The sequence below is a fragment of the Diabrotica undecimpunctata genome, chromosome 2 (genome assembly GCF_040954645.1).
Source record: "Diabrotica undecimpunctata isolate CICGRU chromosome 2, icDiaUnde3, whole genome shotgun sequence".
Taxonomy (NCBI): Eukaryota; Metazoa; Arthropoda; class Insecta; order Coleoptera; family Chrysomelidae; genus Diabrotica; species Diabrotica undecimpunctata.
In genome coordinates this window covers 7,481,601-7,493,837 of record NC_092804.1, presented here as the reverse complement: position 1 = coordinate 7,493,837, position 12,237 = coordinate 7,481,601, and the positions used below count along the sequence as shown (strand labels likewise).

Below are 12,237 nucleotides of genomic sequence, written 5' to 3'. Positions count from 1 at the left end.
CTTCTAGCGAGGAAAGGTAGAGCTGATTTAAAAGTTCTTTGCCCTCATCTATCCTATCAGCTATTATTACAATATCATCTACAAACCTTAGATGGCTAAGCTTTTCTCCGTTTATGTTTATGCTCTTGTCGGTCAGTTTTGTCCTTTTACATATATGAAATTGCCATTTTACATATGAAATATACAAGGCAGGAAAATTTACCTTTTACCTTGCATTTCGCAAGGTAAAATTAAAAGAAAAAGGGCCCCAGGACAAAGAAGAATATCCTGGCTTGCTAACCTAAGAGCTTGGTATAGAAAGACGAAGAAAGAAGAAGTTCAAAAGTTATGACGAAAAGAAATTTCAGTCAAAATTCACAACTCGCTCGGTACATTATTAAACAAGGGTAGCATACGTCATTTATTATTCGCCATAAATACCTCCAAACGAGGTTGTAGTATGTGCAGTTTATCATGACCTACCCTGTAGTATCAAATAAGTCAAGTTTATTGTTTTTTTTTTATTTTAATTGCTGATATTTTTTAGGTGTAATTTACTACCTGTCGCAACAGGTAGATGATGACTGCCCTGCCGTAACAAAAATTTACGGAATTTTTAACCACACAGTGCCAAAAAAATCCAAAAGTCTTGTCCAATATATAGACGGATTTCCCGTAAAAAAAACTATCCTACACAACCAGTTTTGCGTCCAAAAATCCCAAACACATTTACTTTCCCTATCACGTACTTAATCCAACCCATTTTATTCACCTCCGTAATAAATATCAGGTGGTCGGGTCATCAATTTTAAACACACACGATAGGTAGGTAGTACCTTCGTACTACACGCAGTTTAAACAAGTTTTTGCAAACATTTATCAGTTTTTAAGTTCGGGTAAATGGTGGTCAATGTTAGTAGGTGACAATATTTGAAATTATTAACACTGTGCAATTGGATTTTTAATTGTGTGAATATGTGTTACCAAATTAAAGAAGTGAACAAAACCATCGTAAGTAATTAATGAATTTACAATTTAAAATTCATTTTGGTTTACAATGAGAACCTTTAAATAGGTCAATATTTCAATAATTTTTATCTTCAAATTAAAAATAGATGACTTTATAATCGATATGATTCGTGTAGGTCTACGGCTTGTAAATATTTATGGCAAAACTGACAGATTCTATTTTTTTTTATTATTTTGCTCTGCAGTATTAAACATTGTATTTATGTATACAGTATTTCTTAATGTCTGAAAGTACGATTACCTCAATAAATATTTAAATGTACAGTCAAGTATTACTAAGTGATTCTAATAATTTTTCAAGTAAATATAGCTTTTTTTTCTGAATAATGACTGTTTTCTGATATATTTCCGAGATAGAACCCACCATACAGTATAATAATAAAGTTTTGATACTGTTTAAAATGTAGGATGATATAAAGGGTTGTAATCTCTTTGTTAAGTCCTCCTTTAAAATTAAGCACACCCTTAACTGAGATAAACGTTGAGGATATTGTCCACGACATAGCTGTGATACATCATTGGTCCAAAATAACTTTTCTTCTTCTTCAAATGTTAGGCACTGGTACTGTTATTGTTTCATATTAAGGCTGTAGTGGTATTGGTGACGTTGACTGCCAGATATCTCATAATTTTTTAAATGGTTTTGCAGGTAGTATAATAAAGATAATAATAATATCGTATGGAATTTTTTTCGCGGAGATTTTGGATTGTTTCGGTGCCAATTACAAATTTAACATTGTTTTAAGTAGCTACTTATAGTTGATGCACACTAGCCTAGAGGGACCGACTGCTTTACGTGTATTCCAAAGCACGGTGAACGACTCGTATCATTTTTAGAAATGAAAATGTCGTTAGTTGTGCCTGATGGTCCATCTTTTGTATCTTTCTCATCATAGGACATCCCATAATATGTTACAGAGCTCATATCCCATATGTTTTCTGTTGTTTATATCCACAAACAGTATTCCCTATAGACATATAATACAAATAGACTGAGCGCTGCTGTACGGCCTTGTTCCCCAGTATGACAGAAGAAACTAACACTAAACAGTCGCTGCATCTCTCTAATTTGCCAAGTTTTTCGACCATATGACCTAAATGACCAATGAAAAGGTCACGTGGGCGATAAATCTGGCTCATTAGAAGAAGATGCAGGGACTGCTTTACGTCAGTTTGCTCTGTCGCTCTTGGAGGAACGGACTGGTATTGCAACGATAAGTCTATATTGTATTACATTTCTATGAACCTATTGCAACTTTATTGCAACAGTTTATTATCATATGTCCATGTTCTGCCCCTAATCTAACCTAACGTAACTATAGACATATAATACAAGATAGACTGATTATATAGTCACGATAGATACAGCTGCGTTCCTCCAGTGTGACAGAGAAAACTGAGGCAAAGTAGTCCGTGCAGCTCTGTCTAATGGCTCGGGTTTATCAAGCACGTGGCCTTCTCATTGGTCATTTAGGTCACGTGGATGACAGGTGAATCTTGTACTACATATCTATGAACCTAACCTAACCTAAACTGACTTAACCTAATTCATATATTATTATGTGTTCTTCTCGGGCCATATTATTTGCTTCACTTGTCGTTGACTGAGTATAACATAATCTTCCCGTGTTTCAGGGGTTCGTAGACATTTTAAAAATAGTAATAATTATTTAGTTTTCTGGCATATTATTCAACATACATAAATGGTAGCTTTTATGCAAGAAGATAAAGTTCAAATCATCTGAGTAAAGAATAGTCATTACATGCGAATAAAATACTATAATTTTTAGAAGTTCAATAAATTTATTCCAAAAAAATACTTTTTTCATGAAAATATTGTATATATTTAATGTACCTACTAAGTACTAATTCAGAATACTAAATGAACTAAATATTAAATAAATTAAATACTAAATAAACTTCAACATAATTTAATCAGTTTTATTTACTAATATTTCTGGTGATATTTACGTTTACACATTGGTGTAAAGTGAATAATGATACCTATTATTTACTGTATGACGTCACCCAATGAAAATGATTTTATTCAATATCTAATACTTTACTATTAGAGTCGTCACTATTTGAATTATCTATGCACATCCACAAAATGCTCCGTTTGACCCAAACTGAACGATTAGATCTTCCGTATGTCTAATACAATTATTTTGCCATTATTTTGCTGCTAAGAACGGTAGCGCCATTTGTTGTCTTGGATGAACTCTTGTCGAAGCAGTTTTTTGCTATATCCCTAACCAATTCAATAGCATTGTAGTGACAGTTTATGGCCATTTTTAGGAGCTATTTGGTCGATGACAAATTTATTTTGATTTTTGTAGGTTTTACACCTTTTTAGTAAATCGACTTTTGACAATATGTCTGTGTGATCATTCGTTTTCATCTACGCCTTTAGTGCTTCTTTTGTCCAGCTGCTTGAAGGAAACTGATTGATTAGAGCCTGAGATATAAAACCACACAATCGGAAGAAGCTCTCGCAGAATATGTCCAAGTAAGAAACGAAGTTAACGCAAGAATAAAATCAATCTAAAGAGAACATTGGGCTAAATTCACCAGCGACATACTACGACCTACATGGTGCCCAAAAGAAAGTATGGAAAATGCTTCGGAACAGAAAAAACCAGTTAACGAGTTCGTGCAGACCAAGGGAGTACGTATAGAGACATGGCAACAGCATTTTAAGGAGCTATATGATGCTGAAGAAACGCTGAATATAAACGAATACGAATCTACTCTCATCCATTCGTCTTACATGACTGCACCACTTCTGACCACATATGACCATTTCTACCAACAAAACTAAATGTATGACAATAGCAAAAAATCCGCTTAGATGTAAGATAGTGGTTGAGAACAACCCCATAGAACAGGTGATGCAATTCAGATATCTGGGCATAGATATATCAAGCAGACAATCAACAAAGCATCCGCATTGTCGGGATGTCTGCGGGAGATAGTCTGGTCAAATCCGTATATGCGCACAGATAGTAAAATTAGAATCTACAAGACTTGCATACGACCGATCATGACATATTGCATAGAAGTGCGCGAAGATACCAACAAAACGAAACAGATGCTAAGGGTTGCCGAGATGAAAACCCTAAGAACAATAGTGGGCAAAACAAGAAGAGACAGGGTGAGAATACAAACGTTAGAGAGCAGTGCAAAATTCAAGATATTGTAAGATGGGGAAGGCAGCGTAAAAGGATGTGGTGCAGTCATGTAAGACGAATGGATGAGAGTAGACTTCCAAAAATTGCCCTAGAAAACAACCCGGCCGGTTCAAGACCTCCCGGAAGGCCACCTTAAAGATAAAGGGATAGTTGGCAATCTACCTCCCAGGAAATTAACCAGAGGCAGCTTCAGAATGAAACAGATCGAAAGATTTCCAAGAAGTAGAAGAAGAAGAAGAAGAAGATTGAAGGAAATTGCTCTTCTACTTTTGAGTGATTGGATGCATTATCCAGCGCTATTACGGTTGGTAGCTCTAATTTTTTTAACAAATTGTCTTCAAAACATTCTTCAAAAATATTGGCATCCATATTTCCGTGGTAATCGTTTGTACTTTTTGTGGACGAAAAAATTAAACTGGCATTTACTCCAGTCGTCAGAGATGGAAATGCCACTGAACCTCTAAAAATCATTCAAACAAGCTTAATTTTGCTGAAAATGTCCATTTTGGGATCTCAAAAAGATCCAAAAAAATGTTTTTAGCAAATAATGAAGCTGATATTATTATTAATAAAAATTTGTATAAGCATTTTTATGTGGAATGAACCGTTCTTTCATAAACAGGTTTTGAAGAAACAAAATTTGTAATAACTCGACGGTAAAAATTCGATATCTTTTCGTCAGAGTGACCTATTGACACAAACCGAAATGCTTTTTAAAGATAAAAAGTACTGTTTTTGTATGCGATTTTTACATTTTGCCGCAAATAAAGTCAGTTTTTATTAAGGTGTTAAATAAATAGACTTTGCACGATTTTTGCCATTTTTTATGATACTCGTGAGATCTATAAAATTTACCATTTATCACTTTCATTAATGCTAACCAAACTTTGGTTATCTACCTAGTGTTTTCTACCTAGTCTTATTACTTATAGATGATTTTCCGTTGGTTTCCACAGGTTGTTAACTGTGACACTATTATAGTTTTTTAGGAGGTCCTAGAAGAAAGAAATGATTTCCAGCTTAAGCAATTCTCTCTTTAATGTCTTCTTTTGGGTCAATCTTGTAGTTAATCTAGCAGCCAAAGTATTTCTTCTTCATCTTTTTTTATATAGACATGACTCTGTCTGTTTTTTAATGTGCCTCCTGTAACTTGTCATTCCATCGTTTTCGTAGTCTTCCTACTGATCGTCTTCCTATTGGGGAACCGTCTCTTGCCGTCTTTACCACTCTATTTGTTGTCATTCGATTTATATAATCGTTCCATTCTACCCTTCTATTTCTTAACCAGTTCTTGATGTTCTCCACCTTGCATCTAAGTCGTATATCTGTACTTCTAGCTCTGTCCCATAGTGTCTTACCATCAATTTTTCTAAGTGTTTTCATCTCTGCTGTTTCTAACATCCTTTTTGTCCTCTCTGTGTCACGTCTTGTTTCTGCCGCGTATGTCATTATTGATCTGATGACTGTTTTATAAATTCTGCCTTTCGTTTCTTTCCCGATATTTTTGTTACTTCATATTGTTTCAATTAGGCAGCTTGCGGCTCTGGTTGCTCTATTCACTTGATCTTTCACTTCAGTTTCGAGCTTTCTGTAGCTACATAATGTGATGCCTAGATATTTAAACTCCATCACTTGTTCTATTATCTGAACTTCCAGCTCCAATTTACATCTTAGTAAGTTTGCTGTTGTAACCATGCATTTTGTCTTTTTAGGGGAAATTAACATCTTAAATTTTATGGCGGTTATACTAAATTGGTGCAGCATACGTTGTAAATCATCTTTACTTTGAGAGAGTAGTATTGCGTCGTCTGCACAGCAGATTATTTTAAGTTCTGTTTCTCCCATGTGTTATCGTCTTTTAGTTCTTACTTTTTTATTATTTCATCCATAATCAGGTTGAAAAATAGAGGACTCAGGGAATCTCCCTGTCCTATCCCATTGCCAGCTTCAATAGGGTCGTTAGTTCTTCTTCTACCTTTACTTTTATTGTGTTGTTTTGGTAGATATTTACGATCGTTTTGATTATTACTAGAGGCATCTCTCTTGCGTACAGTAAGTGGATAGCGCCTTTAATTTGACCCGGTTAAATGCCTTCTTAAGGTCCACGAAACATAGATATGCCGGTTTATTGTATTCTAATGATTTCTCTTGCACTTGCCTCATTATAAATATAGCGTCGGTGCATGATCTTCCCGACCTAAAAGCTTGTTGTTCTTCTGCTAGTGTTATAATTTCATTTAGTTTATTTGTTATCACTTTGGTTGTTAATTTTAGTGTTGTGTTTAATAAAATTATTCCTTTGTAATTTTCCTGGTTCGATTTGTCTCCCTTTTTGAAGAGAGGTATTAAGATGCTTGATCTCCATTCTTGGGGAATTCTGTTTTATTCTATTATTTTTTGGATTAGTATTAATAGTGGTTTGGTCAGATCTGGTCCTCCTCCATACTTTTGGACTTCATTTTGTATTATGTCCTCTCCTGGTCATTTTCTATTTTTTTATTTCCTTAATGCTTCCTTTATCTCTTCCTCCTCAATATTTATTTCTTCGTTTGTCGTCACCTCTGATGTTATTGGTTTATTATCATCATTTTTAGCAAAAAGGGATCGAAAGTAGTCTATGTTTCCTTTTCTTTTGGTGCCCTCTGATCATTCTCCATATTTCTTTTTGTGTTTCGTAGAAGTCGTGTTCCATCTGGTTTGAGAAGCTCTGCCAGTATTCTCTGCCCTTTTTATTTGTCTAACTAAAGTATTCGTTTCATTTCTGATTCGTTTATAGTGGTTGTATGCCTGTTGTGTTCTGTATTGTAAAAAGGCTTTCTTTTTTCACATTTTGCATTCACTTCCTCTCTAAACCATAGTGTTTTCTTTTTTGATATGTTAGTGTTCGTTACTTTCCTCTCTCCAAATGATTCTGTTGCTGCCTTAATTATGTTATTTAGAGTTTTTCCCAGCTTTTCTCGATGTTATTGTTTTCTAATATTTCATTTCCAGCGATCTTCTCTGATATTTTTTTTCTGTATAAGTATTCCGTGGATTCCGTATTTAGTCCTTCGACTTTGATTTTTGTTTGTGTTGGCGCCGCTCTCTTGGGTGGGAAATGTCAAAGTATTTGTAATAGTTAGTTTGTTCTAATATCTTCTCATTTATCATTATCGGTAAAGAAACAGTCTGCCTCTTTTTGATTACCATTATCTTGAAGTTTTCTTTATCCAAAACTCTCAACGAACATAGTTACGTTAATTTAAGACTTTTTGTAAGCTCCTATCTGTATCAGTTATAGTGTATTTTTATGTATGAGAGAGTAATAAAACAATAAATTATGTATGCAAATCCCTAAACTGTTGATACGGGTGACTCAATGAAAAACAGATATTTGTCAACAAGTTTACAGAAGTATATAGGAAAACAATTTTAAATTGAGTATAAAGGTTGGAGCAGAATAGAATACAATAGTTGTGAGAGTTACTATTCCCTAAATAAGGTTGCCAGTGTCGGAGTGATGGAGGTTAACAGGTACTAATGAATTTGCAAGAAATGTAAGATGTTCATTTTATTGGTTATATATAACCAATAAAAGTTTAATAAGTACCTACCTATTTGCAAAATAAAGTTTAATTCTTTAGATAAAATAAAACGTTTTATTTTATCTATTTGCAAAATAAAGTTTAATTCTTTGCCTATTTGCAAAATAAAGTTTAATTCTTTAGATAAAATAAAACGTTTTATTTTATCTGAAATGAGTGCATTCCACGAAGTAAGGGTTTCAACAATCAAACATTTAATTCTTTAATTCCAGGAATCTACGACAGTAATTGACTAGATAATTACCTTCTAAACTTATTCCACAGAAAATGTGATAGTGGGTTTTTCCATTTTGTATATAGGAAGGTCCAAGTGGCGTATTCAAAATTCTTAACAGTTCACTAAAAGTAGGTACTTCAGTTGCAAGGTGCAGTTTATTGTGTATACTAGTGTTATGGAAAATTTGGAAGTGCCGTGTAAACGCCGAAAAATTGGTCCTGTAACAGTTAATGAAAAAACATTAATATTTAATTGTTTTAAATCATTTACAGACAAACGTTTATGTGAAAGTGTTGATGAGACCGTTGAGTTAGTTAGCAGTACACTTGGTGTTGGGAAATCTACGATTTACAGAGTTATTAAAGAAGAGAAATGTGGTAGTTTTCAAATGCCACGTAATGCTCCAGGGAAACCAAAATTTCAAATAGAATATCATTTTAAAGAAGGACTTCGACGGAAAGTGCATGAATTCTTCTTTAGACAAGAATTTCCAACATTGGATAAAGTTCTTGTCTGTTCGAGATGATAAGGATTACCCAGAAATGAGTCGAAGTACGTTATGGAAACTTTTAAAAGAAATAGGCTTCTGCTGGAAAAAGAATCCCAGAAAGTCTATTTTATTAGAAAGAAGCGATATTGTCATATGGAGAAGACATTTTCTAAGAACCATAAAGGAAATGAGAAACCAAAAAAGAAAAATATTTTATCTTGATGAAACATGGATCAACGAGGGTCATACACCAAATAAATTTTGGCAGGATGAAACTGTTATAAGTCAAAGGCACGCTTTTGTAAATAACTTATCTACTGGTTTAAACCCACCATCAGGAAAGGGACGCAGGCTGATAATAGTACACATTGGCAGTTCAGACGGTTTTGTTGAAGGTGGTTTATTAACTTTTGAATCAACTCGTACCGGTGACTACCATGAAGACATGAACGCTGATGTCTTTCAAGAATGGTTCGAACAAATGATAGATCTTCTTCCTAAGAACTGTGTAATAGTAATGGATAATGCAAGTTATCACTCCAGACTTATAGAAGGACTGCCCACAACCAAGTGGTTAAAAAAAGACTTGCAGAATTGGCTGAGTTCAAAAAATATTACGTACCATCCCAGATCTATAAGAAAGGAACTTTATTCGTTGTGTGCCCTTCATAAAGAAAAATTTAAAAATCGTGGAATGACAGTACTTAGATCCCCACCATATCATTGTGAATTAAACCCGATTGAACTGGTATGGGCACAGATAAAGAGTGAAGTTTCAAGAAAAAATACCACTTTTAAAATTCATGATGTTAAACAGTTGTTTTTGGAGGCCGTAAATAATGTAAAACCTAAAAACTGGGAAAAGGCAGTAAATCACACTATTAAAGAAGAGGAAAAAATGTGGAAGCTGGACAATATTACTGATAAAATGATCGAGCCAGTTATTATAAATCTTGCTTCTGAAAGTTCATCTTCTGAATCTGATTTGGATTTGTAACAAGTAGCTGTAAGTTTTATATTAATATTTTTATTCATCTATTTAACATACCTTAGACGGTTTTAAAAACTCTTTTTGTCTTTTGTAATTTTTAAAAATTAAAAAAAAAATGTGAATTTTTAAAACCCTTTTTAATGTAGGCCAGTCAGTTCTAATATAGTGTGTGATAAAAGAGGGCACTTTTGTTTACATACACATAACACTTTATAACACTGAAATAATTCATTTATTTTTTACAATTATTCAAAGTAATTTTTCAATTAATCTTGAGCACGCCCATGGAGTGGTCGGAGCTCTCTCTCTCTCGTTCATAAAAATAAACTATAGTAGGAGAGTCTCATCTGCATATCTTATGTGGGAAATTTGTTCTCCATTAATTTTTATTGCTGTAGAATGGTTTTCCAAGGCTTTCTTGTAACTGTAAAGAGAAATAATTACTATTTTTATAGGAATAAGCCACAATTGAAGTTTAAAATAAGTTTATTGACGTTTCAATTTCCATTTCGGAAATCATTCTCAAAATACAAACAATATATAATTGTTTTTTTTTATTTACTAAAATAATTTACTCCAAATATTTATAATGAAGCGGTTGTACAACTTAAACGCGCTGTATAAAAAAGTATTGACTAATTAACTAATTACATATTTACCTAATTAACTAATAAAATATTATTTCATACCTGCAGTTATCGATCAGTTGCTATAGCGGATATCCAAGGTCACCTGCAAAACATGAAATAGTTGTGTTAAATGTTTAATGGAAGTAAATGTTTACTGTTAAAAACAAAGCTTCCAACCAAATTTAAAATATTGTTCGTCGTAGAACTTGGTTCCTAATTATATCAATAATAAAAAGAACCGAAATAAATGTGGTTTCTGTAGAATTACCATTTTGGTTCTTTGAAATACCCATTTTTTTTTATTATTTGATTATTAAATTAGGTAATTTATCTTAATTTACCTTTAGTTACGGTTGAGTTTGTGTAGTTGTTTTAAATATATTATACAGTGTGTAAAAGCCAAATGGAATAAATTCATTACTTAGGTTACTGTACATATTTATAAAAAATCCCGAAAAATGTCAAATTTAAACTATAACTTGACATTCTTTAACGTGAAAATGCAACCCCCACCTTCAACCCCCTTAGAATGACAGATACAACCCCCAATTTTTAAAATAGGAAGTATAGGCTTGTGATATATCGTTTGAAAGGGCTTTTCATTCTCCATTCAAAAATGTTGTCGCTTTCAAGTTTTTTAAGATTTTTAAGATAAAATAAATTAAAATCATGTGGTTACCGAAATTCGCTACAATACAATCAAAAACTAAAATGTAATGCAAAAGGTAATAAAATGTAGAACACGAAAAAGAACTATGAATGTTAATGAAGTAGATGTTCAAAATGTTCACCGCGAACGTCTTGGCAACATTCTAATCTCAAGTAAAACTGTCAACTAACATTATTTAACATAACAGGCGTGATCGACCTAATCGCAAGCGTTATTCTTTCTTTTAAGTCATTTAAATCAGAAGGTTTAGTTTTGTACACATGGCTCTTCACATATCCTCATAACAAGAAATCTAATAATGTAAGATCAGGTGATCGCGCTGGCCATTCAATCGATCCTCGCCTCCCTATCCACCGAATGGAAAATATTGTATCGAGGTACTGCCGGACATTAAATTGGCAATGTGGTGGTGCTCCATCCTGCTGAAACCATATCGTATTCGCTGGAACTTGAGGGCTACCTGGATTAGGATATAAATTTGCCAACGTTGGAATGACATCATTTTGAAGTAGTGCCAAATAATTGTTGCCATTCAAGTTGCCCTCAATGAAAAAGGAACCAATGATATTGTTTCCTACAATCCCTGCCCAAACATTAACCTTTTGAGGGTATTGAGTGTGTTCTTCTCTCATCCATTGAGGATTATACGTGGCCCAGTAGCGGCAATTTTGCCAATTAGCATGACCGTTAAGTGAAAAAGTACACTCATCAGAAAACATAACGTCTTCTAATTGGATAATATTGTTATCCAACATGTCCATATCGATGTATGGCTAGCATTGAATGTAATGGATGCCTGTCTACTCGATGTATGTGGATTTTCCTGAAACTCAAGCAACACATTTAATTTGAGTTCATCACTCAGTGCATTGGCAGCTGCTTTTTTTATCTGCCTTACATGACCAAACTCGCGAAACTGCTTCTCTATTTTACTTATTGTTCCTTGGGATATAGGCGGTAAATAAGAAAATTTTAAATGAAATAGGCGAGTTACTTCCTGTTGTGTTCGGGTGTTATCTCCGTAACCAATCATTTGTAAAACTGTTATTTTATGCATTTCTGTTAATCTAAGCATTTTTCAGAATTGAATTGAACGAACTTTTTACTTAAATTAAAATACTGACAACTTAAATAAACCAATTTACTAATGCGTGTTAAAATAACGTTGCCACGGAAATTCTTTAAAGTTTTTTAATGGTTACCATCTAAAAACTACATTGCTAATGGTCCTGAGCAGATGAAGTAACTGCTTTCCTTACGATTCTTTTAACACTTCAAATCATTAATCTTTAAATTATTGGTTTACAGCGATATCTTTAACTTTGGACGAGCAGTTTATAATATTAACTGTATTGATTATGTTGTTATTAAATTTAAATATATTTTTTATTTCAATTATAATTATATACCGGTTTTTTTTTCTTGACGTAAGTGACTAATGTACATATCAATGTAAA

The 12,237-nt window shown here is 33.3% G+C and overlaps 1 protein-coding gene across 8 annotated transcripts in view; it reads left to right on the top strand.

Annotated features, from left to right (window-relative positions):
- LOC140434136 (protein peste-like) overlaps nucleotides 1-12,237 on the top strand; it is a 149,735-nt gene that overhangs the window by 94,132 nt on the left and 43,366 nt on the right. The window contains exon 1 of one of the 8 annotated variants that reach the window (XM_072522184.1): nucleotides 806-990. The exons of the other annotated variants lie outside the window; for them this stretch is intronic. Coding sequence (XP_072378285.1) covers nucleotides 955-990 — 36 coding nt within the window. The 5' untranslated portion in view covers nucleotides 806-954. Of the gene's footprint in view, nucleotides 1-805; nucleotides 991-12,237 lie in introns of those variants that run through there. 8 annotated transcript variants of the gene reach the window in all.